Raw genomic sequence first — 20,165 nt, 5'->3', positions numbered from 1 at the left:
AGTGTATTGTGTTCATTAATAAATTGGCATATAAAAATCAAAGATTCTCCCAATTAGTGCCTAAAATTAATGTTTATTCAAATATGCATATATATATATATATATATATATATATATATATATATATATAGTATAACCATCCTATCTAGAAAGTTCAGTAAATGTCCTAATCAAAAGTATATCTCTGTACAAATACTTAGTAGGTAAGGTATGTGTTATTCCTGGTCTCCAAAGGCTCTTGGATTTTTAAGAAAAAAGCACTTAACCTTTGAGAGTTCTTATTTTGATGTGTAGTCTCAGTTTGAAACGTTAAAGGCAAAAACCTATCTTTCCTTTTAGTTTTAAGGAAAAGCGTTCAGGTGCCAATTCCAAAATAGGACTAGTTCTCCCTCTCTAACCTCTTAATCTCTCCCATAGCCAGAGTTATTTAGGAAAATGAAGTGTTTTGATTTAAAAAGCACTTTCTGTGGTTAAATGAACTGAAAATAGGATGAGGCTTAAACATGATAATTAAAAAAATTTTAAGCAAAATGGGGTGGAAAAAATATTGAAAATGGTCATTTATTTTTGTTTATATTTTTAAGTAATCTCTACACCTAATGTAGTGCTTGAACTCCCAACCCCACGATGAAGAGTCACATGCTCCACCAGCTGAGCCAGCCAGGCGCCCCTGAAAAAAATCACATTTAGTAAATACTTACAACCTACAACCATATCAAGCTTTCTCTATTTTTTCCATACCTTTGTATTAAGAACTTGAGATTTATTCTCAACTTCCAAGGTTTGTGCATCACTATCTGCTCCAACCGTATCCATAATATTGCTTCCACAATTCTGTGTGTTATAGCCACTATCCATCTGATAGGGAAGAGAAGGAAAAATACCAAGGATAACACTGCAAACTAATTCACTTATCCACAAAATCTGAGAAACTTCTTTCATGTTTAAATAAGTAAAATTAAAAATATATACAATGTATTTCTAAAATTATGTACATTGGGGTGCCTGGGTGGCTCAGTCGGTTAAGTGGTTGACTTTGGCTCAGGTCATGATCTCACAGTTTGTGAGCTCGAGTCCCGCATCAGGCTCTGTGCTGACAGCTCAGAACCTGGAGCCTGCTTTGGAGTCTATGTCCCCCCCGCCCCTCCCCAGCTTGTGCTCTCTCTCAAAAATAAACATTAATAAAATTATGTATATTTATTTAAAATATATAGTTAATAATTATATAAATATAAGTGAATCATTATATACTACCACTCACAACTGAACAAAACAATGTATTATTTATTCCTGATCATACTGAATGCAATTGAAAAGTAATATGCAAACATAAAATGTAGTTCTACATAGAACTGGTTGTTCTCCAAAGGAGTCATTGTACTATACCATTCCTTTTACTAAAATATATCTTGCAATTTCGTTTAGAATCCGTGAACAAGCCAGTATAAACTTGCTTTCCTGTTACCTTGTGATCACACTCAGTAGATAAAAGTGAGGATTACAATCAACTTCAAATTCCAATTTATTTACCAGGCTTGTCTTTGAATGGCTTGAATGTATCTCTAAGATTTACTAACAGGCATGCTATCTTTAAATGTATTCAAAATAATTTATTTTTTAAAGGTCATTTACATTATACTCACACCCACTGCTGACACACAAATCTTACTTCGTAATAATACCACGTATACAATGGCTCTAGGTGTTCAACTTTTCATTTTAATTAACTGTAGCATTCTAGGATGTACTGTTGGCAGCCCCAAATTAAACAAGGGATTCTGGCAAACTGCAGTTTGGGTACATGTATAATAAATATTTACTGAGTGCCTAGAAAAGTGCCAGGGCCTGTAAGGCACTCTGTATAATGCCATTCTTACTGTGTCCGTGCGACAACCCTATTAACTTCACACATGAGGAAGTGAAGGGTCAGAAAGGGGACTTTCACAGTATCAGAATGCAGTGATGAAGAGCTGAGGCTCCAAGCCCTGCGCACTACACACACACACACATGGCATCTACCTGCACAGTGCTGAGCACCAAACACAAAACCCCACGAGGGGAGGGATTCACCCCGCACTTAAACTCTTTCTTGCAAATTAGGTTCAGAAGGAAGGAAAAGCTTGTGTATTTTTGTCCCCATCAACAACATCAGAATATCCTAAGTAATATCCCATGTGCATTCATAATCTTAAGAAAAATGTTTCCAGTTTTCAGAGATGGATGCCTATGTGTTGACCACTGGGAGTAACATTGTATTTGAATAAAATCCTTGTAACACCTAAAACAAAAACAAAAACAAAAAACAACCTTCCATTACACTCTAGGGGAAACACCTGGTTGTGTTGCCATTCAACAGCTATTTGATCAAAAATATAATTACCAGATTGCTTCCAGAGGAGCTGACAATTACTCATTTTTTATTTTATTTTTGAGAGGGAGAGGGTGGGGGAGAGGGGGAGAGGGAGAGAAGAGAGACCATCTTAGGCAGGTTCCACAATTAGCACAGAGTCCAAAGCGGGGCTCGACCCCACCACCCTGGGATCATGACCTGAGCCAAAGTCAAGAGTGAGATGCTTAAATGACTGAGCCACCCAGGCCCCCCTGCCAATTACACTTTTATCACTAGCGCCAAACAACTGGCTTAGTGAACTCAATAGTAATACATCAAGGGAAAAGTTAATACAGTAGGGAGTAAGACAGGCACAGGAGTTTGTCCCACTCCACAGGAAGAGAATAATCAACGGGCGGCCCCATGAGATGCTGGCTGACCGCACTGGCTCTCATCGAGACCACTACTAATGATGCGTACCACAGGCCAACTAGACAGTACACATCATCTCGTAACTTCCCACAGGCATCAGGGGCATCAGAAACATTTTATAGTTGTTCTTAGCTGTAGATGAGGTGCTTTTTTAGCTTAAAAAGTCACGCTCTACTCACTGTCAAGTGAACCTTGTCTTAAGATCCCACAGCCTGTAAATGACCAAACTCTAATTCAAACTGAGTTCTGAATGCTATGTAGATCTGCTTCCAGTTGGACCACGCTGCCTTTAAATGGTGTTTCTACTGCCATCACCCTACACAGTTACTATATTTTTCCCCCACATGAATCAGATGTGGTCTTTCAAAAACCTTCCAGGTTCAGGTTGGCAGCTGGCAAGAGTTGTGGCTTGTAGTCCATTCCCTGAAATCAGGCCTCAGCACTTTCACCCTTCCCTCACCATCCTCCTCTTCCTCGTCCTCTGTCCCTCTTGCTCGCTACTTGTCACAGAAGACTTTGTCTCCCATTAGTTAAGGCAGTGCACTGAAAGTACACTCATGTGAACTCTACTCACAATGACCAAACTATTAGCCTACAATCCTCCTATTCTTGCTGTTGTCAGTAAGAGGGAACAAGGTCACAGAAGCTCTCACTTCCTGAAACTGAGAAAACTAACTGAGCTAGTAAATCAGCTGATATCTGCCATTTTGCTTTCCCAAGCCCAAGGCCCTTGAAGCCATGCTAGCCCCAGCTACAAATATGTGCACCCACGTCCACCCCAGCCCCCCCGCCCCCTACGAAAGTGGAAGGGTCACTTGTGCTAATCCCCCACCAGAGCTCTACAGTCTATCCCATCTTGCACGCCTTGGTTCCTTCATATATAAAATTCATCACTTTTTTACAGATTATATTTATCACGTCTGCTGGAAGGTATCATGAGGATAACTGTGAGATACCCGCCCTGGTCTCTCATACTTCAAAAGGATACATAATTGATACCTATTATTAATAATTATCGTGCCCAATTTCTGGTTTTCTTTGTTCTTTTTACTCTTCTCCCTCTCCAGTTAAATATGCTAGTTCCCCCATCTAAAGTGAAAAACAAAGTTAAAAAAGAAACTACAAAACGATCTTGGACATTAATGTTCTTCTCTAGCTATGGCAACCCTCTCCCTCACAACTAATGTTCTTCAAAGAGTTATCTACACATAGTGTGTCATTCCTTCACCTCCTTTACCTTCCTTCCATTCACTTTTCACCTCCCCACCTTGAGGCTGCTCACTCACCAGATTACTTGTTATTAATTCAACAGCTACTTTTCAAGCTCTATATCCCTTGCTCTTACTTTCGTAGTACTAACCTTTCTTTCCTTAAGATGTTCTATGACACTGTGCTTTCCTCGTGTCCCCCTCTTCCCCCCACTGCCGCCTGGTCCTTCTCAGTCTCCTTTGGGGGCTCTGCTTCCTTCACCAAACCTTTTCCTCAGGGGTCAAAACGCTGGATCAGTGTTCTGACTTTATACAGTCCTTCTGGTTGAACTTACCTCTATATCCATTCTGTTTTCATTCCAAAATATTTAACGAGTAGCTATTACATAAGCTCTGGGATAAACACAAACATACATGATTGCGTGATAGATGGTCTGACTGGCAAGAATGCAAGGCGTACAGGGAATTATGAAAGCATATAATGAGATCTGGTTTGGCTACAGTGATCAGGGAGGACTCCTTTGAGGATGTCACCATTAAGTTGTGAACTAAAAGACTAATAGAAGTTAACTAAGTAAAGTGGGAGAGACAGAAATTCTACATAGTGTATGGAAAGGCTCTTTTGACAAGAGGGAACGTGGCTATTTAAAACTCTGGAAAGCTGGGGCGCCTGGGTGGCGCAGTCGGTTAAGCGTCCGACTTCAGCCAGGTCACGATCTCGCGGTCCGGGAGTTCGAGCCCCGCGTCGGGCTCTGGGCTGATGGCTCAGAGCCTGGAGCCTGTTTCCGATTCTGTGTCTCCCTCTCTCTCTGCCCCTCCCCCGTTCATGCTCTGTCTCTCTCTGTCTCAAAAATGAATAAAAAAAAAAAAAAAAAAACTCTGGAAAGCTAATGTGACTGAAACAAAGGGAAGGAAAATAAAATGAAGCCGATGAGTAAGGCAAAGGCCAGACCACAAGATGCTTGCCAGTCATGCTACAGATATTTAGATACCAAAAGCAAAAAACAACTCCCTGGCCCCCCAAAAACCTTAGAAATGAAAGGTGCAGAAACAAAAACATAATAGAAGGATTACTATATAAAGATGAAGAAACTCCCCCAAAATTAGAAAAGGAGATAAAAAATAGAGTGAAAAGATTTTAAAAACTGGAGAATTAAAAGGAAATTCCAGAAAGGAAAGTGAGACAGGAGAAATCTAGGATAAAAAGATCCAAGTGAAGGGCACGAGTTTACAGGTCATAAAGACCTGCTGAGTGCCAGTACCACAGACGAAAAGGTACCCACTCCAAAGAAGCACGGACATCTCCGCACACTGTAGACGAAGAAAAGATCCATTTATGTCCAGGGCTGGGTAAAAAGATTAAGTATTAAAATGGTTTCAGGGGCACGTGGGTGGCTCAGTCGGGTAAACATCTGGCTTTGGCCCCGGTCATGATCTCATGGGTGGTGGGTTCGAGCCCCATGGAGGGCTCTGCGCTGAGAGCTCAGAGCCTGGAGCCTGATACGAATTCTGTGACTCCCTCTCTGCCCCTCCCCCGCTAATGTTCCGTCTCTGTCAAAAATAAATGAACATTAAAAATATTTTTAAAAATGGCTTCAGATATGTCAACAGCAATCATGAAAGAAAATCAGTGAAACAATGCCTTCAAAGTCTGAAGGATAATTATTTCCAAACTCTCATGTGAGAGAATGAAGAATACACGATCAGGCATGCAGTATCTAAAAAATATACTTCTCCTCACAAAGATACCAGAAAATTTGTTCCAGTTAAAGTGTGAGGTAAACCAGGAAAGAGAAGGATGGAATGTAGAAAACAGGAGACAGAACACAGGAAAGGGGAAGAGAATTCCCAGTCTGATGAAGGGAGATTTTAGAATGACAGCTGTGCACCACCACACGCGGAGGCCAACCCGTCCACCCAGCAAGTCAAGACACCCTGGGAAAATGTGGCTGTCTTCAAATGTTTAGAAGCTACCTTTGTGGTAGGAAGACAAGAACACCTGAAAACATTTTTAAACTACAAAATGCTCTGCAAAAGGTTAAGATTATGATATGGCCCAAAGGGTAAAACTGAAACTGACTGGTAGATATCACAGACAGAAGCATATTTTATCTCAATGTGGGGAAGAGATTGTAATGATAAGAGAAGCCCGAAAATGGACCAGAATACCCCTGGCAGGTACTCAAGCAGACAGTGGATGATAATTTAGTAGTGATATAGGCTTCCAAAGGGTAGTTGAATTAGACGATCAAAGTGTATGACAGTGAAAGCATTTTATGATCCTTCTATAAATGCTCTGGAAAAACAAAAAAAGGTAGTGAGGAAAAGAGAGAGAGAAAAAGAAGTTAACAATACCTTGAAGGCTAAGTTTGACTCTAAGTGCTTTTTCATATAGGAACCAAATTTAGAAGCTAAAATATATAAAAGTGATTCTAGTGTATTTTTCCTGAGCAATGATCCTAGAAGTCAGGAGAGACCATTATAGACATAAAAATCAGAGCAGATGATTATATTTGGGGTCATTTAGGATCCCCCTGTGAGTTTTAAACTTTAGCATTCCAAACCTGACAGCACTAGGGCATTATAGGGTGGTAGGAGAATTAAATGAATGACTACAGATAAGGTGGTTGGGAGAGCGCCTGACACACTGAAGCACTGTGTCCGTGTTAGCTATTACTAGAAGTCTGTCCAAATCTGGATTAAATAACATGAAGTCTAAAGCCATATTGCCAGGATTCAAATCTTGTACCACCACTTATTAGCGATATAGGTAAATTACTTAACCTCTCTGACCCTCAGTTTCCTCCTCTGTAAAATGGGGACAACAGTCCACCTATTTCATAGGGCTGTTGTGAAGATTCAATAAATTAACATATGTAGAGTACTCAGAATAACGCCTGGCATACACTAAGAGCTACGTAACTGTTAAATGTTGTTACTATGAAATGGCAGGTGAGAACTGCCTTTTTGACTATTTTAAAGTTCTCAGCTCAAAGACTATGGCAATTGGGGTGCCTGGTGGTTCAGATGGTTGAGCATCGGACTCAATTTTGGCTCAGGTCATGATCCCAGCTTTGTGGGATCGAGCCCTGTGTTGGGCTGCATGCTGAGTATAGAGTCTGCTTAAGGTTCCCTCTCTCCTCAGCCCCTCCCTCCCCCCACCCCCCTGCTCGCACTCTTTTTCTCAAAAAAACAAACCAAAAAACTATGGCAATTAATGGAACAAATGTCTTTCTGAAAGTAAATGCTGGCAGGGCGCCTGGGTGGCTCAGTTGGTTAAACGTCTGACTCTTGATTTCCGCTCAGGTCATGAGATCACGGTTTGCGGATTCGAGCCTCCCATCAGGCTCTGCACTCACCGTGTGTAGCCTGCTTGGGATTCTCTCTCCTGTTCTCTCTGTTCTCTCTTTGTGCTCTCTCTCTCTATCTCAAAATAAATAAACTTAAAAAAAAAAGCAAGTGCTGGCTATGAAGTTTACTTGTCAAATGAATCATGCTTTCCTGTTGTCAGATATTGCAAACTGGAAATGTGTGATTAAGTGAAAAATGTTGGTTATAAATCATTTTTAAAAAGTACAAAAAGCATATAAGTAAAAGTCCTTTAACTTGTTTTTTTCTTCCCAAACCATATAAAGGAAAAATAGAACTACTGAAATTTTACAAGACAAGTACCTTACCGGGAATTGAATTTCCTTGGCGCTAGCTTCACACGAGAGGGGGAGATGCATCCTGAGAGGTTGCCTGACCCTAGCACTCAGTAGAAACAGAGCAGCTTGATTTCTTTTCTGCTGTCATCCCTTCTTACTCCGAATAAGTATCAGTTAACGTGAATACTAAATACGCACCATCAGTCCAAATTAAAAAAAACAACTAACCCTCTTAGTATCACCATGTATGGATATTTTTTTTTAAATGTTACATAATGCTACAGTCGTCACATTTAAAAAAAAATTTTTTTATGTTTATTTTCTGAGACAGAGAGAGAGAGAGGGAGAGAGAGAGAGACTGAGTGCGAGTGGGGGAGGGGCAGAGAGAGAGGGAGACACAGAATCTGAAACAGGCTCCAGGCTCCAAACTGTCAGCACAGAGCCTGATGCAGGGCCCGAACCCATGGACTGCGAGCTCATGACCTGAGCCAAGGTGGGACACTTCACCGACTGAGCCACCCAGTCGGGCTCCTGCTACAGTCCTCACATTTAACCCATTTTCTTTCTTAGTACAATCTTTGAGAAAAACAGAGTACAGGAGAAAGGAAAGGACTCCAGAATATTAAATTATCTTACCTGAATGTTACTGCTTTCACAAGGAAGGACGCTGCTTTCTGCAAGAGGTGACATGCATATGTGAGAGTTTTCAATACTGAAGGCAATCCCACTCACAAAATCAGTCATGGGCAAACTCCCATTATCAACTGGCTCCTTAATCCAAGTGTTCTCATCTGCTATCTCTACAGGATCAACCATGTCCACAGTGTTGTTCTCCTTCTCACTTTCAACATCCTGCAACAGTGCTAATTCTTTCTCAGAAGCACTGGACTGATTCTGTGTGATAGACATGGCGGTCACTACTACACGTGTGCCACGTGGAGAAGTGTCACTGTCCAACTGCCGCAGGTGTGCAGTGGTGTCCATGGCTGGTGATGAGGCATCCGTGGGAGGAAGATTCACTTGGTCTTCATTTTCACCATGAGCCTCAAGAGGAAAGGGTATCCGAATCAGTGAGGTCCGATACTGAGTACTACCTGTACACATTTCGAGTCTCATAGGAGACCAATTCTTAATGGGTGAGCAACCATCTATATAAGGACTTCTGATGCATGGATTAGTAATTCCATTAGAATTTGTTGTTCCAGACGAATTATCAGGAGAATGAAAAGTAAACTTCCTTTGTTCTAAAAGATTGGAAAGGAAAAATTACATCACAAAAACATACAAATGGAAAAGACATTACTGAATGGTAATTATCGTGTTTTAATGCCAGAAAAATTGGATTTCTGTAACACTGTACTATTTACTTAAGTGAAATTTAGGTGTTAAAAACAACAGTGCAAATGAATGTGTCTCTTTAAGTAGGGTAAGAATCTTCAAAAAGAATTCCTCTGGTACTTCCTTTCAATTATCAAAATAATTTACTTCCTGAGAATTATTTCTTCATAAACATATTGCTACTATAATATATTGTATACTATATTAACATTGTATATTACTCATTTACATATTCATATACAATATTATTATAGTAACAATACTATTCATATACAAAGAAAATACTGGATAAATCAGCTGACAGCTACAAGTTAGTAGCTGTACCTGGTAAATGAAGTATGTAAAAACCTTGTGAAATACTACAAGCAGTTTGTTAAAAGGCAAGCAAAAAACTGCACAATAGTATTTGCAATAACGAAGAATTTAATGGAGCGCCTGGGTGGCTCAGTCGGTCAAGTGTCTGACTTCGGCTCAGGTCATGATCTCAAGGCTTGTGAGTTTAAGCCCTGCATCGAGCTCGCGGTCAGCGCAGAGCCTCCTTCGGATCTTCTGCCTACCCCACCCCCAGCCCTGCCTCTGCTCTGGCCCTTCCCCACTTGCGCCTGCCTCTCTCTCTCAAAAATAAATAAATATTTAAAACAAAACAAAATGAGTCAAAGACCTTAACAATGATAATTAAAATGATAAAAATGCTTTACAATGTTAATACTTCTTAGAACTTCATTGGCTTAATGAAAACAAAAATTAAAAAAAATAAATAGGCAAGGGGCGCCAGGGTGACTTGGTTGAGTGTCCGACTATGGCTCAGGTCATGATCTCACAGTTCGTGGGTTCGAGCCCCGTGTTGGGCTCCGTGCTGACAGCTTGGAGCCTGGTGCCTGCTTCGGATTCCGTGTCTCCCTTACTTTTGCCCCTTCCCTGCTCGCTCTCTTTCTTTCTCTCTCTCAAAAATAAACAAACATTCAAAAAAAAAAAATAGGCAAGATTCCATAACCAATCCTCCCAATGGTAAATAAACATACGAAGTGTTCAGCCACACAAACAATAAAAAATATTGAAGTTAAAGCAATAAGAAAGCATTTATTCAACAAAAACAGTAAAATACTAAGAATCCCTCCCCCCAAATAAATGGCCAATAAATATTCAGAAAGAGTTCAATATCATCATAATCAAAGATACAAAAATCAGTAAGAGGCATTTTTGTAATATACCAAACTAAGAAACCTCACAAAGAATGGTAATACCAGTGTTTCTAGATGGGAGAAACTGACTTTCTTACATACTGCTGATAAAAATTTCAACTGATACAAACTTTTATGTAGAAAATTTGATAAAATTCATCCAGGGCCTTAAAAACATTCACCCCTTTTGATCAAATAATTCTACTTCTGAGAATTTAACCTAAAAATATAAATATGTACAGTACAATGTAAATACAAGAATAATCAGGTTTTTGATAAAGAAAAATTAGAAACATTTTAAAAGTTATCAATGGCTGAAAACAAATGATGCATCCACGATATGGGATATTATATAGTGATTCAAAATCTTTGTTTCAATAATAAATAATAATAATAAAAATAAAAATAAAAATAAATGATTTCAATGACCTATGAAAATATTCATGATACCATACTTTGCTAAAAAAGCAGAATACAGAACTGTGGTCCGTGTATGTCTATCTCCACACAAAAGTACATGTGTAAGTATTTATATAAAAGTACACAAACATACATAAAGTATGTACAAAAGTACACATACATACATAAAAGTAGTTTTTAGGTTTCCAATTTTATTTATTATGAATAGCTTTTGATTGTGAATTTTTTCAAAAGAAGCTATAATTTTTTTCAGAGATACTGACATAGTGTAAAGAGAAATATATAAATCTCCACACACTATACCTTAAAACCTTACTCAAATGTATCTTTACAAAATATGAATATCTGATTACCAAAGCCTGACCCTACAGGTCGGAAGGCATACAGAAACCAACTGAACTCTAAAATTGCCATCTTTCTTTGATTCCCTTTATAAGAATGCTTGATGTAATACTGCTAATCAGATTATCTGTGTTTAATAGTAGCACAGAACTTTGCTGAGAATCCAGTTTTTGAAGGTAAATTGTTCCTTTAAAAAAAAAGCCAGTTTCTAAATTTCAGAAGGTGAGTGGAGCTCACCTAGTTAGAGCTCTATAGTTTGAACAAGCTAAAAAAGAACCTCTTTAATAACAAATAATAGTAACATGAAATTTCAAATAGGTATTTTATTCTGAGACATACCCGAGAGCGGAGTCTTTCCTATTTGAAGTGCAATTGGCGAGAAAGTGGGTGAAGAAATAGGTGAAGGGCTGGTTATACTTCCCAAACTGTATTTTTTTGTGCTCCCCTGAATAGGGCTGGAAGAAAACTGCCCCTGTGATAAAAATAAATAAATAAAATCACATGGTTCTCTTTCTTAATTTGTTATACACACCATATGTTATTTATCTTCATCTTCAAAACATATTTATAAAGTAGGTCATATAAAGTTTGGTCATCCACCAAAAGGCAAGGCATCTTATAGCAAGGACAATTAAGAAGACTGTTACAAAAATTTTGAAATAGAGTCTGTTAATCAAAATAAAATATAAATGCAGTGTTTAAACAAACCATTCTATTTCATCCTAGCAGCTGTTTATGAACAACTCTAAATTAAATTACTCCATTAATGGCAATCCAGTTGTGGGATACTGAGAATCTTACATAGTTCAGTAAACAACTTACACTGAAATTTCTAGAGACTTGTGACAAATCTGGTCATCCCATATACCTCTAGATCAGAAACAGAATCTGACCAAAAACACTCCTAACGACAAAATGTGAATTAGCCTAATCCTCATGAAATATAAAATCCACAACAACAATTCCTGGAATGTAAAATGAGCATCGAGGTCCATCTCATAGCAAACTAACCACCACTTTCAGTGCACTTCTTACCGAACTTGGGGTCTGCACAGGGCTCCTACACCGTACAGGAGATAAATCTATCGAATAAAAAACCTCAAGTGAGGCTTGAGCACCACTGCGAGGACTTCTGGGAGAAGCTGGAGGTAAGGAGTCAGAAATACTTCCATTGCCATCTAAAAATAGCTTTCTTCTGAGGGATGAAGAACTGAGGTTTCCAGGAGACTGATCTGAAAATTCATCAGCTCTAAAATAGTCACCTATATTTAATGTTAACAGAATAAAAGGCAAAGCTAGTCATTTTGAAAAGCAATTATGCTTCAGTTATATGATTTTTTTTAAGAAACCAGCATGTACTGTATGTTTGAATTTTGTTCAAAAAAGAGGGCAAGGTTTAATTGCATATGTGACGTTGGAAATCTGAAATTATTCTTTTTTGAGTACTTCATGATTAGTATAGGTAATACCAATAAGATGTGCCCATGAATAGTTTGTCTACAGTAAAATTCATTATCACAAAAAGGCTAATTAAGGCCATGCTAAAAGGAGAAAGTTCAGGATGGTTTCCCCACTTCTTTAGAGACATTGCCACCTATTTCCATTTACGAAAAGCCATCAAAATAAAACCTTCTATTTAAGTTATTAAAGGTTTAAACAAATACAATACTTACCTAATACATTTTCTAAATTAAAATCCACAGGAAGAGACAGCAATGTCTGACAAGCAGCTGGAAGCAAGCAGATAAATAAATACAAACACAGATAAATCAATGCAAGCATATTACATGCAATTTAGCATGTGCTTCCCAATCAGCCATCTCCCCATGCTGTTTCAGCCAAACTGAATGATTTCATTTATGTATTCTATTAACTAACATGCCAACTTTCTTTAAGCAGTTTCCAGCACTGATATAAACCTGATAACGCCAAGAGTTAATTCCTGGTTGTACTGTTGGTGCTGGAATCAAAAAAGCCAGCCTAAGGCGCCTGAGTGGCTCAGTTGATTCAATGTCTGGCTCTTGATTTCATCTCAGGTCATGATCTCACAATTCATAAGATCAAGACCTGCACTGACAGTGCAGAGCCTGCCTGGGATTCTCTTTCCCTCTCTCTCTGCCCTTCCCATGCTTGCAAGCACCCTTCTCACTCTCTCTCTCTCTCAAGATAAATAAACTTAAAAAAAAAAAGCCAGCCAGCCTATACACCTGACTCTTCAATAACATGGATTTCAACTGCATGGGTTCACTTAAATGTGCACATTTTTCAATAAATACAGTACAGTACTATAAATGTATTTTCTCTTCCTTAGGATCTTAACATTTTCTTCTAACTTACTTTATTGTAAGACTACACTACATAATACATATAACATACAAAATATGTGTTAATCAACTATGTTATTAATAAGGCATCCAGCCAACAGTAGGCTATTAGTAGTTAAATTTGGGGGGGGAGTCATAAGTTATATATGGGTTTTTGACTACATGGGGCACTGGTACCCCAAGCCCCCAAGTTGTTCAAGGGTCACCTGTATTTGGGGGTAGATTTCCTAATATCCGCACACATTTTTTTAAATGCTGTCCCAAACCAGAAAACAACTCACATGCTTTGAACAAGAAAACAACACACTGAGGCGCCTGGGTGGCTCAGTGGGTGAAGCATCCGACTTTGGCTCAGGTCATGATCTCTCAATTCGCAAGTTCGAGCCCCGTGTTGGGCTCTGTGCTGACAGCTCGCAGCCTGGAGCCTGCTTTGGATTCTGTGTCTCCCTCTCTCTCTGCCCCTCCCCCCCTCACGCTCTCTCGAAAATAAATAAAAATGTTAAAACACACACACACACACACACACACACACACACACACACACACTACTGCTATTTCTAAAACTGGCAGGATATATCTATTCTGATTATTTTTTAAAATGAGCTTTCCTATAGTTCATTCATAATTAAATAATTTCAATTTCAGAGTAAAATGTTATCACACAAACTGAATTTAAAATCAAATGTAGTTTAATGTGGAACATTCTTCATTTTAGATTATATTTATACTTACCATTGCTTTTCTCAGCATGGATGGTAAGCTTTCTTCCAACTGGAGATTCACTAGTTATGTTAATACCTGTAAAACATTTTAAGTGTCAAATCTTATATTTCATATTCTTCATTTACTTTAGGATTACTTTTTCCAGTGTAAAAAAAATGAACAGAGTGAAAACTTTTACTTTACAACATTTAAAAAATAAATGTCTGCATATATAATAATTTGGCATGTTTCTGTTAGTTTTTTAACTTTGAGGGAGCACAAAGATAAAACTTAAAGGATTGCCACAGCAAATAAGGAGGCACCAAGTAACAATTTTTAAGGAAAGTGCAGTTACTCTCCATTATGTTAACCTTAAAAGATTGAGGATGCACGTTAGCATACCTCAAGGTCCTCAAGTCCTCTGTTGCTTAATGTTTTTGCAATATGGGTTAGATAAACTGTCTGAATTAAAATGCCAGATCATTTTGACAAAACCTAAAATTTGATAAAACCATGCTCAGTTGTTTTTTTTTTTTCATAACAGGAGTCAAAAGTAAGTGAAAATAATTTTTTTAACTGAAAATTAATGACTACTAAGTTTTGTAACTTGAAAATAATCAGATAAAAAAACAAACACACAATGAAAAAAATGACTAATATAAACAAAATAAAAGGGAGGAAAAGGCACGGAGAAGAAAAAAAAACTCCAGAAAGCTTAAAACAGCATTACAAAATATAGTAACTTAACAAACCTAAATAAATAAATGGGTGAATGAGTAAGTGGGTGGACGGGCAAGTGAATTAAAGCCTACTATTAAATGCTATCAGAATAAATAAAAAAGAAAATTCTACATTCAAATGCTTTCTTTGCTGTAAGCAGCGTGACCTTCTATAACAAATATAATCAAGGCACTATGCTGCCGAAAACTCTATGTCCTTCAGTCTGCAGTCCAAACACCTTAGCACCGTAGGAAGCCCTTCAAAATCTTGTCTCTGTCTCTAGCACAGTCGTCCTCCAACTAAACACTAGTTATTTGAACATCTTAAAAAAACAGGTGGCTGGGGTGCCTGGGTAGCTCAGTCAATTAAGTGTCCGACTTCAGCTCAGGTTGTTGAGTTTGAGCCCCACGTTGGGCTCTGTGCTGACAGCTCAGAGCCTGGAGACTGCTTCCAGATTCTGTATCTCCCTTGCTCTCTGCCCCTCCCTCTCCCTCTCAAAAATAAACATTAAAAAAATTTTTTAAAGATAAATAAATAAATAAATAAACAAACAAACAAACAAACAGCTTCTCTCTCACATTTAGGTATTTCTCATACTATTCTGACTTTCCTCCCTCATTTGCTGAGTCTGGCTAATTAAGTCTCAGCTTAAATTATCTTCCAACAGCATTCCTCCTCTGACCTTCTTAGATTAGAAAGACACCTACTGCAGCACTATTACACTTTTCAAATATTTTGCAAGTGTTTCTTTGATTGTTTTCCCCTAGAAGGACTTTTTTTTTTTCAATATATGAAATTTATTGTCAAATTGGTTTCCATACAACACCCAGTGTTCATCCCAAGAGGTGCCCTCCTCAATACCCATCACCCACCCTCCCCTCCCTCCCACCCCCCATCAACCCTCAGTCTGTTCTCAGTTTTTAAGAGTCTCTTATGCTTTGGCTCTCTCCCACTCTAACCTCTTTTTTTTTTTCCTTCCCCTCCCCCATGGGTTTCTGTTAAGTTTCTCAGGATCCACATAAGAGTGAAAACATATGGTATCTGTCTTTCTCTGTACGGCTTATTTCACTTAGCATCACACTCTCCAGTTCCATCCACGTTGCTACAAAAGGCCATATTTCATTTTTTCTCATTGCCACGTAGTATTCCATTGTGTATATAAACCACAATTTCTTTATCCATTCATCAGTTGATGGATATTTAGGCTCTTTCCATAATTTGGCTACGGTTGAGAGTGTTGCTATAAACATTGGAGTACAAGTGCCCTTATGCATCAGTACTCCTGTATCCCTTGGGTAAATTCCTAGCAGTGCTACTGCTGGGTCATAGGGTAGGTCTATTTTTAATTTTCTGAGGAACCTCCACACTGTTTTCCAGAGTGGCTGTACCAGTTTGCACTCCCACCAACAGTGCAAGAGGGTTCCCGTTTCTCCACATCCTCGCCAGCATCTATAGTCTTCTGATGTGTTCATTTTGGCCACTCTGACTGGCGTGAGGTGATATCTGAGTGTGGTTTTGGTTTGTATTTCCCTGATGAGGAGCGACATTGAGCATCTTTTCATGTGCCTGTTGGCCATCTGGATGTCTTCTTTAAAGAAGTGTCTATTCATGTTTTCTGCCCATTTCTTCACTGAGTTATTTGTTTTTCGGGTGTGGAGTTTGGTGAGCTCTTTATAGATTTTGGATACTAGCCCTTTGTCCGATATGTCATTTGCAAATATCTTTAGAAGGACTTTTTAAATAAGCTTAAGAACACAATAAAATGAGAAAAAAATTTGATGGTTTTGATTACATCAGAATAAGAATTTCTATGCAACCAAAGACATGAAGAACAAAAATGGTGTATATATGGCGGAATGAGAGATGGTATTTCAAATGTTTAGAACCAATATAACTATGTTATACAAGGTGTCTTAGACATTAACAAGAGAAAAAAGACAGCAAATCCACTAAAAATATGACCAATAAATTATTAATAGGTATTTTACAAGAAAGAAAATTTCAAAGATCATTAGTATATGAAGAAATGAAAATTTCAACAATCACTTAGAATGTCAAACAACCCATAGGAAAGGCAAACATGTGAAAGATGGATAATGCCAAATGTTGGCAGGGTTGCGAGGACACAGGAATCCTAGGCACTGTTACTGGTTGTGTAGACTGTGCAGTCATTCTGGAGAGCAGGGGGGCACTGCCTAGTCAAAACAGGGAAACACATAGCCTATACCCTAGAGATTCTCAGCCTGTGTGTACAATCTAAAGAAAATCTCACTGAAGACCATAAATAAAAACACATGATTATATTCATTGAAGTGCCTTGCTGCATAAGTATTAGTAATAGTAAAAGTTAACAGTATAAGCCAATGTGAATAAACAAAACCATTCTTGCCTCTGAACACAGTATAGAGACCACATAGGAAGGCTGATTCATCTGTTCAAAAACCCAAAATAAAAGTAGTGTCTATGAAAATGTCACGTTGGATAGAAATTTTAGGGCTGGGAGGGACATTAACAGACAACTATGTCATTCAATTCCTTTGTTTCACAAGAGCTGAGGTCTAAAGAGATTGAATAATTTGATCCAGATCAGCCCTACAGATTTAAAGTAGCAGGTCTCCCAGCCTCCATCTACTACTCTCCATCTCTCCAGGTCTCCATCTACTACTCTCCATCTCTCCAGGTCTCCATCTACTACTGCACGCAGCCTTCGGTTTATAATGGCTGAGAATACAGAATCCAACTGAGAACGCCTAGTTTTGAATCCAGGTTCTACCACTTCTATCATCTCTGTAATCCTGAACAAGTGCTTTCACCTTTCTAAAACGAGGTTTTCTCATCTATCAAATGAGGCCAAGAATAGTACCTACCGCAGGTGAGCTGCTGTGAGGAATTACTGACAGTACTTAGCACTGTAGGGCACATGGAGAGTGCTCAAGCCATTTTACCTATAATTGTTGCGTTTTTGCTAAAGAATGGAACAGTCTCTCTTATACTGAGAGCATAATTAATGCATGCTACATAAAAGAGTGGGCAACTTCATTGAAATGAGCCTATATGTATAATACTCTAACATTGCTCACAACTCAGAGGACATTGAGAGCAAATATAACCATTTCCTGGGAGTGGAAAAATATTTGAAAGATTCCTGGCTTGTCCTTCAATTTCCTTACCAATATTGCAGATAATCAGCTATATTCTTTTGCCCTAGAGGTCAAGTGTCCATACCTCCTCTACCTTTATAAGAAATCAGTAAATTAGCAAAAAGCAAAGCAATTTAAGAATCTCGCTTTAGAAATTAACCTTGAAAATTGGGCAGAAATCATTAACAACTCAGTTCTTTATTCAATACCAACTATTTCTGCATCAATGAATCCTCTACAACCACCATAACTGATATTCACAACGGTCATGAAGAAAAAGTTAAATCAGAATAAAATGGCCCCAAATAAGAACTCAGTACATTTTAATCATGTTTTAAACTGTAACCTTTAAACAGTTTTTTTTTATTAAGTTTATTTATTTGAGAAAGAGAGAAAGACTGAGCGTGTGCAAGCATGAGCAGGGGAGGGGCAGGGGAAGAGGGCTCTGTGCATTTGACAACTCTATACAACTCTGTTGTGCTGTGTTCAGAAGCATAGCTACCATCTGTCACCATACAATACCAATACAGTATTCCTGACTGTATTCTCTATGCTGTGCCTTTTATTCTCGTGACTTGCTCATTCCTTACTTGGAAGCTTGATCCTTAAAAGGTTAAATCTTCTGGTATCCAGAAATCTAATGTGTATCAAGCCCCTTACCAAAGCAGACAAGTGGACACTTTACTATATATTGCTTTATATTCACTGAGTTTTATGATTCTATGATTTTTTATCTATTCATATGATTTTTAGTACAACTCACATTTACTGGAATGATACTCTGAAAGCTGTTTCCCTTCATGATCAGTCCAAGGAGAGGGTACAATGACATCTTTCGTGAAAAACTAGAAAAATTAAAGTCATACAATTAGGCGTGAATTCCTCCCAAAATATAAAAAGTATCTGTTACTTTCAAATAATCAAATAATCACCAAACATGTTACACAGACTTTATAGTTACATTTAAAAATTTTAATACTTAAAAGCACAAATGACCAAAGGTGAAATAGAAGAAATTTACAGTATATATAGAAAGAGAAATGTTAATATTTCAACCACTTAAATATTTCAACTACTCAATATTAATCGAAGGGCAGAAAATATTTTTAATTCCTCCCAACTTGGGTGGGGGAAGGTGGGGATGACAAAAGGAGGATGAAGAGGAAAGAAATAAATGTAGATAGATGTATACAGATAAGCTAGTATGAATGGTGTGCTGGAACTGGCTTACACTGGCTCTCAAAATCTAGTAAGTTTTCAGGAAATTTGTGCATCAGTTGTTAAAGCTAATGTTAAAAACTTGTAAAGTTACAATTAAATAAATTATATCAAAAATAAAGGTAATATATGCCCCCACTCATTACCTGTTAATTATTTTACACTTATGAGGACCCATGCTCTTGAGATTATGTCTTTTGCATCAGTATGGTGTAACGCCCACATATACTGGTGCACCACTGCTCTTGTTTTATCATTCAGTGATGTCACATCTCAAAACCGGCCATGGTTGGAGTATTTACACTACAGACAGCAGGAGTCTCTAAAACTCATACTCTTACCACAACCAAAGGGCCAGTTGTTAAACATTAACTGGTACACCACTGGCCAGTATACTCAAATGAAGATAAAGCATTTGGATATGTATCTTTCCTTTTTTCATCCCAGATATAAAATAAAGCCTACAAGATTTTCCTCTTCTGTCTCTGTTTTAGAGGGAATTCAAAACATTTTCTTTCCTGTATTTTTTTTTTTTTACAGATGTAATTTTTTTAAAGTAATCTCTACACCCAACGTGGGACTCACCCCCAAAACATTTTCTTTATATTTTGCCATACATACAATAAAGAACTAATTTCCTTGACACGAGGAAAGATATGAAAGAAGAGGGGAAGGTGGCAGAGATTATGATATGTACAATTCCCAGAAAAAAAAAAGGGACCCATAGACTAATGAAGCAATGTATTTAGTTGACCCAAAATGAAAGACATACAAATCCAAATTAACAAGATGAAATTTTTAAAGTGTTAAGAATAACACAAATTAAGGGTTCGAAAATAATCAGTATTGCAGATAATGAGAAAACAGAAAGTATCATAATGCGGCCTGGAGTAAAAACTGTTACCACCTTTTGGGAGGGCAGTATAGCAAAATTTATCAAAACTGAAATTACAAACAAAGCCTCTGACTTAGCAAGTATGTTTCAATTACACAAAGATGTGTACAAGTGGGTTCACTGAACCATTATTTGTGATAGAACACCAAACACAACCTAAACATCTATCAATAGGGGCTGACTTAGGATACGACACATTCATACAAAGGAATACTACACTATTATTAAAATCAAATGTGCTAATAATAATAAAAATAAAAAATAAAAAA

At 37.9% G+C, this 20,165-nt stretch overlaps 1 protein-coding gene across 2 annotated transcripts in view; it reads right to left on the bottom strand.

The window, feature by feature from the left end:
* Positions 1-20,165, bottom strand: part of BORA (BORA aurora kinase A activator) — a 29,140-nt gene that overhangs the window by 621 nt on the left and 8,354 nt on the right. Inside the window, exons 5-11 of one of the 2 annotated variants that reach the window (XM_045478728.1) lie at positions 18,547-18,628; positions 13,954-14,019; positions 12,571-12,627; positions 11,933-12,159; positions 11,237-11,369; positions 8,253-8,860; positions 742-858 (exon numbers count right to left, since the gene is read on the bottom strand). In XM_045478728.1, coding sequence (XP_045334684.1) covers positions 742-858; positions 8,253-8,860; positions 11,237-11,369; positions 11,933-12,159; positions 12,571-12,627; positions 13,954-14,019; positions 18,547-18,628 — 1,290 coding nt within the window. The remainder of the gene's footprint in view (positions 1-741; positions 859-8,252; positions 8,861-11,236; positions 11,370-11,932; positions 12,160-12,570; positions 12,628-13,953; positions 14,020-18,546; positions 18,629-20,165) is intronic. The other variant, XM_045478737.1, reaches the window with a different exon arrangement.

Source organism: Leopardus geoffroyi, chromosome A1 (assembly GCF_018350155.1).
Source record: "Leopardus geoffroyi isolate Oge1 chromosome A1, O.geoffroyi_Oge1_pat1.0, whole genome shotgun sequence".
In the NCBI taxonomy this organism is placed as follows: Eukaryota; Metazoa; Chordata; class Mammalia; order Carnivora; family Felidae; genus Leopardus; species Leopardus geoffroyi.
The sequence above is the reverse complement of the archived record's forward strand: the minus strand, read 5'-3'. Positions and strand labels throughout refer to the sequence as shown.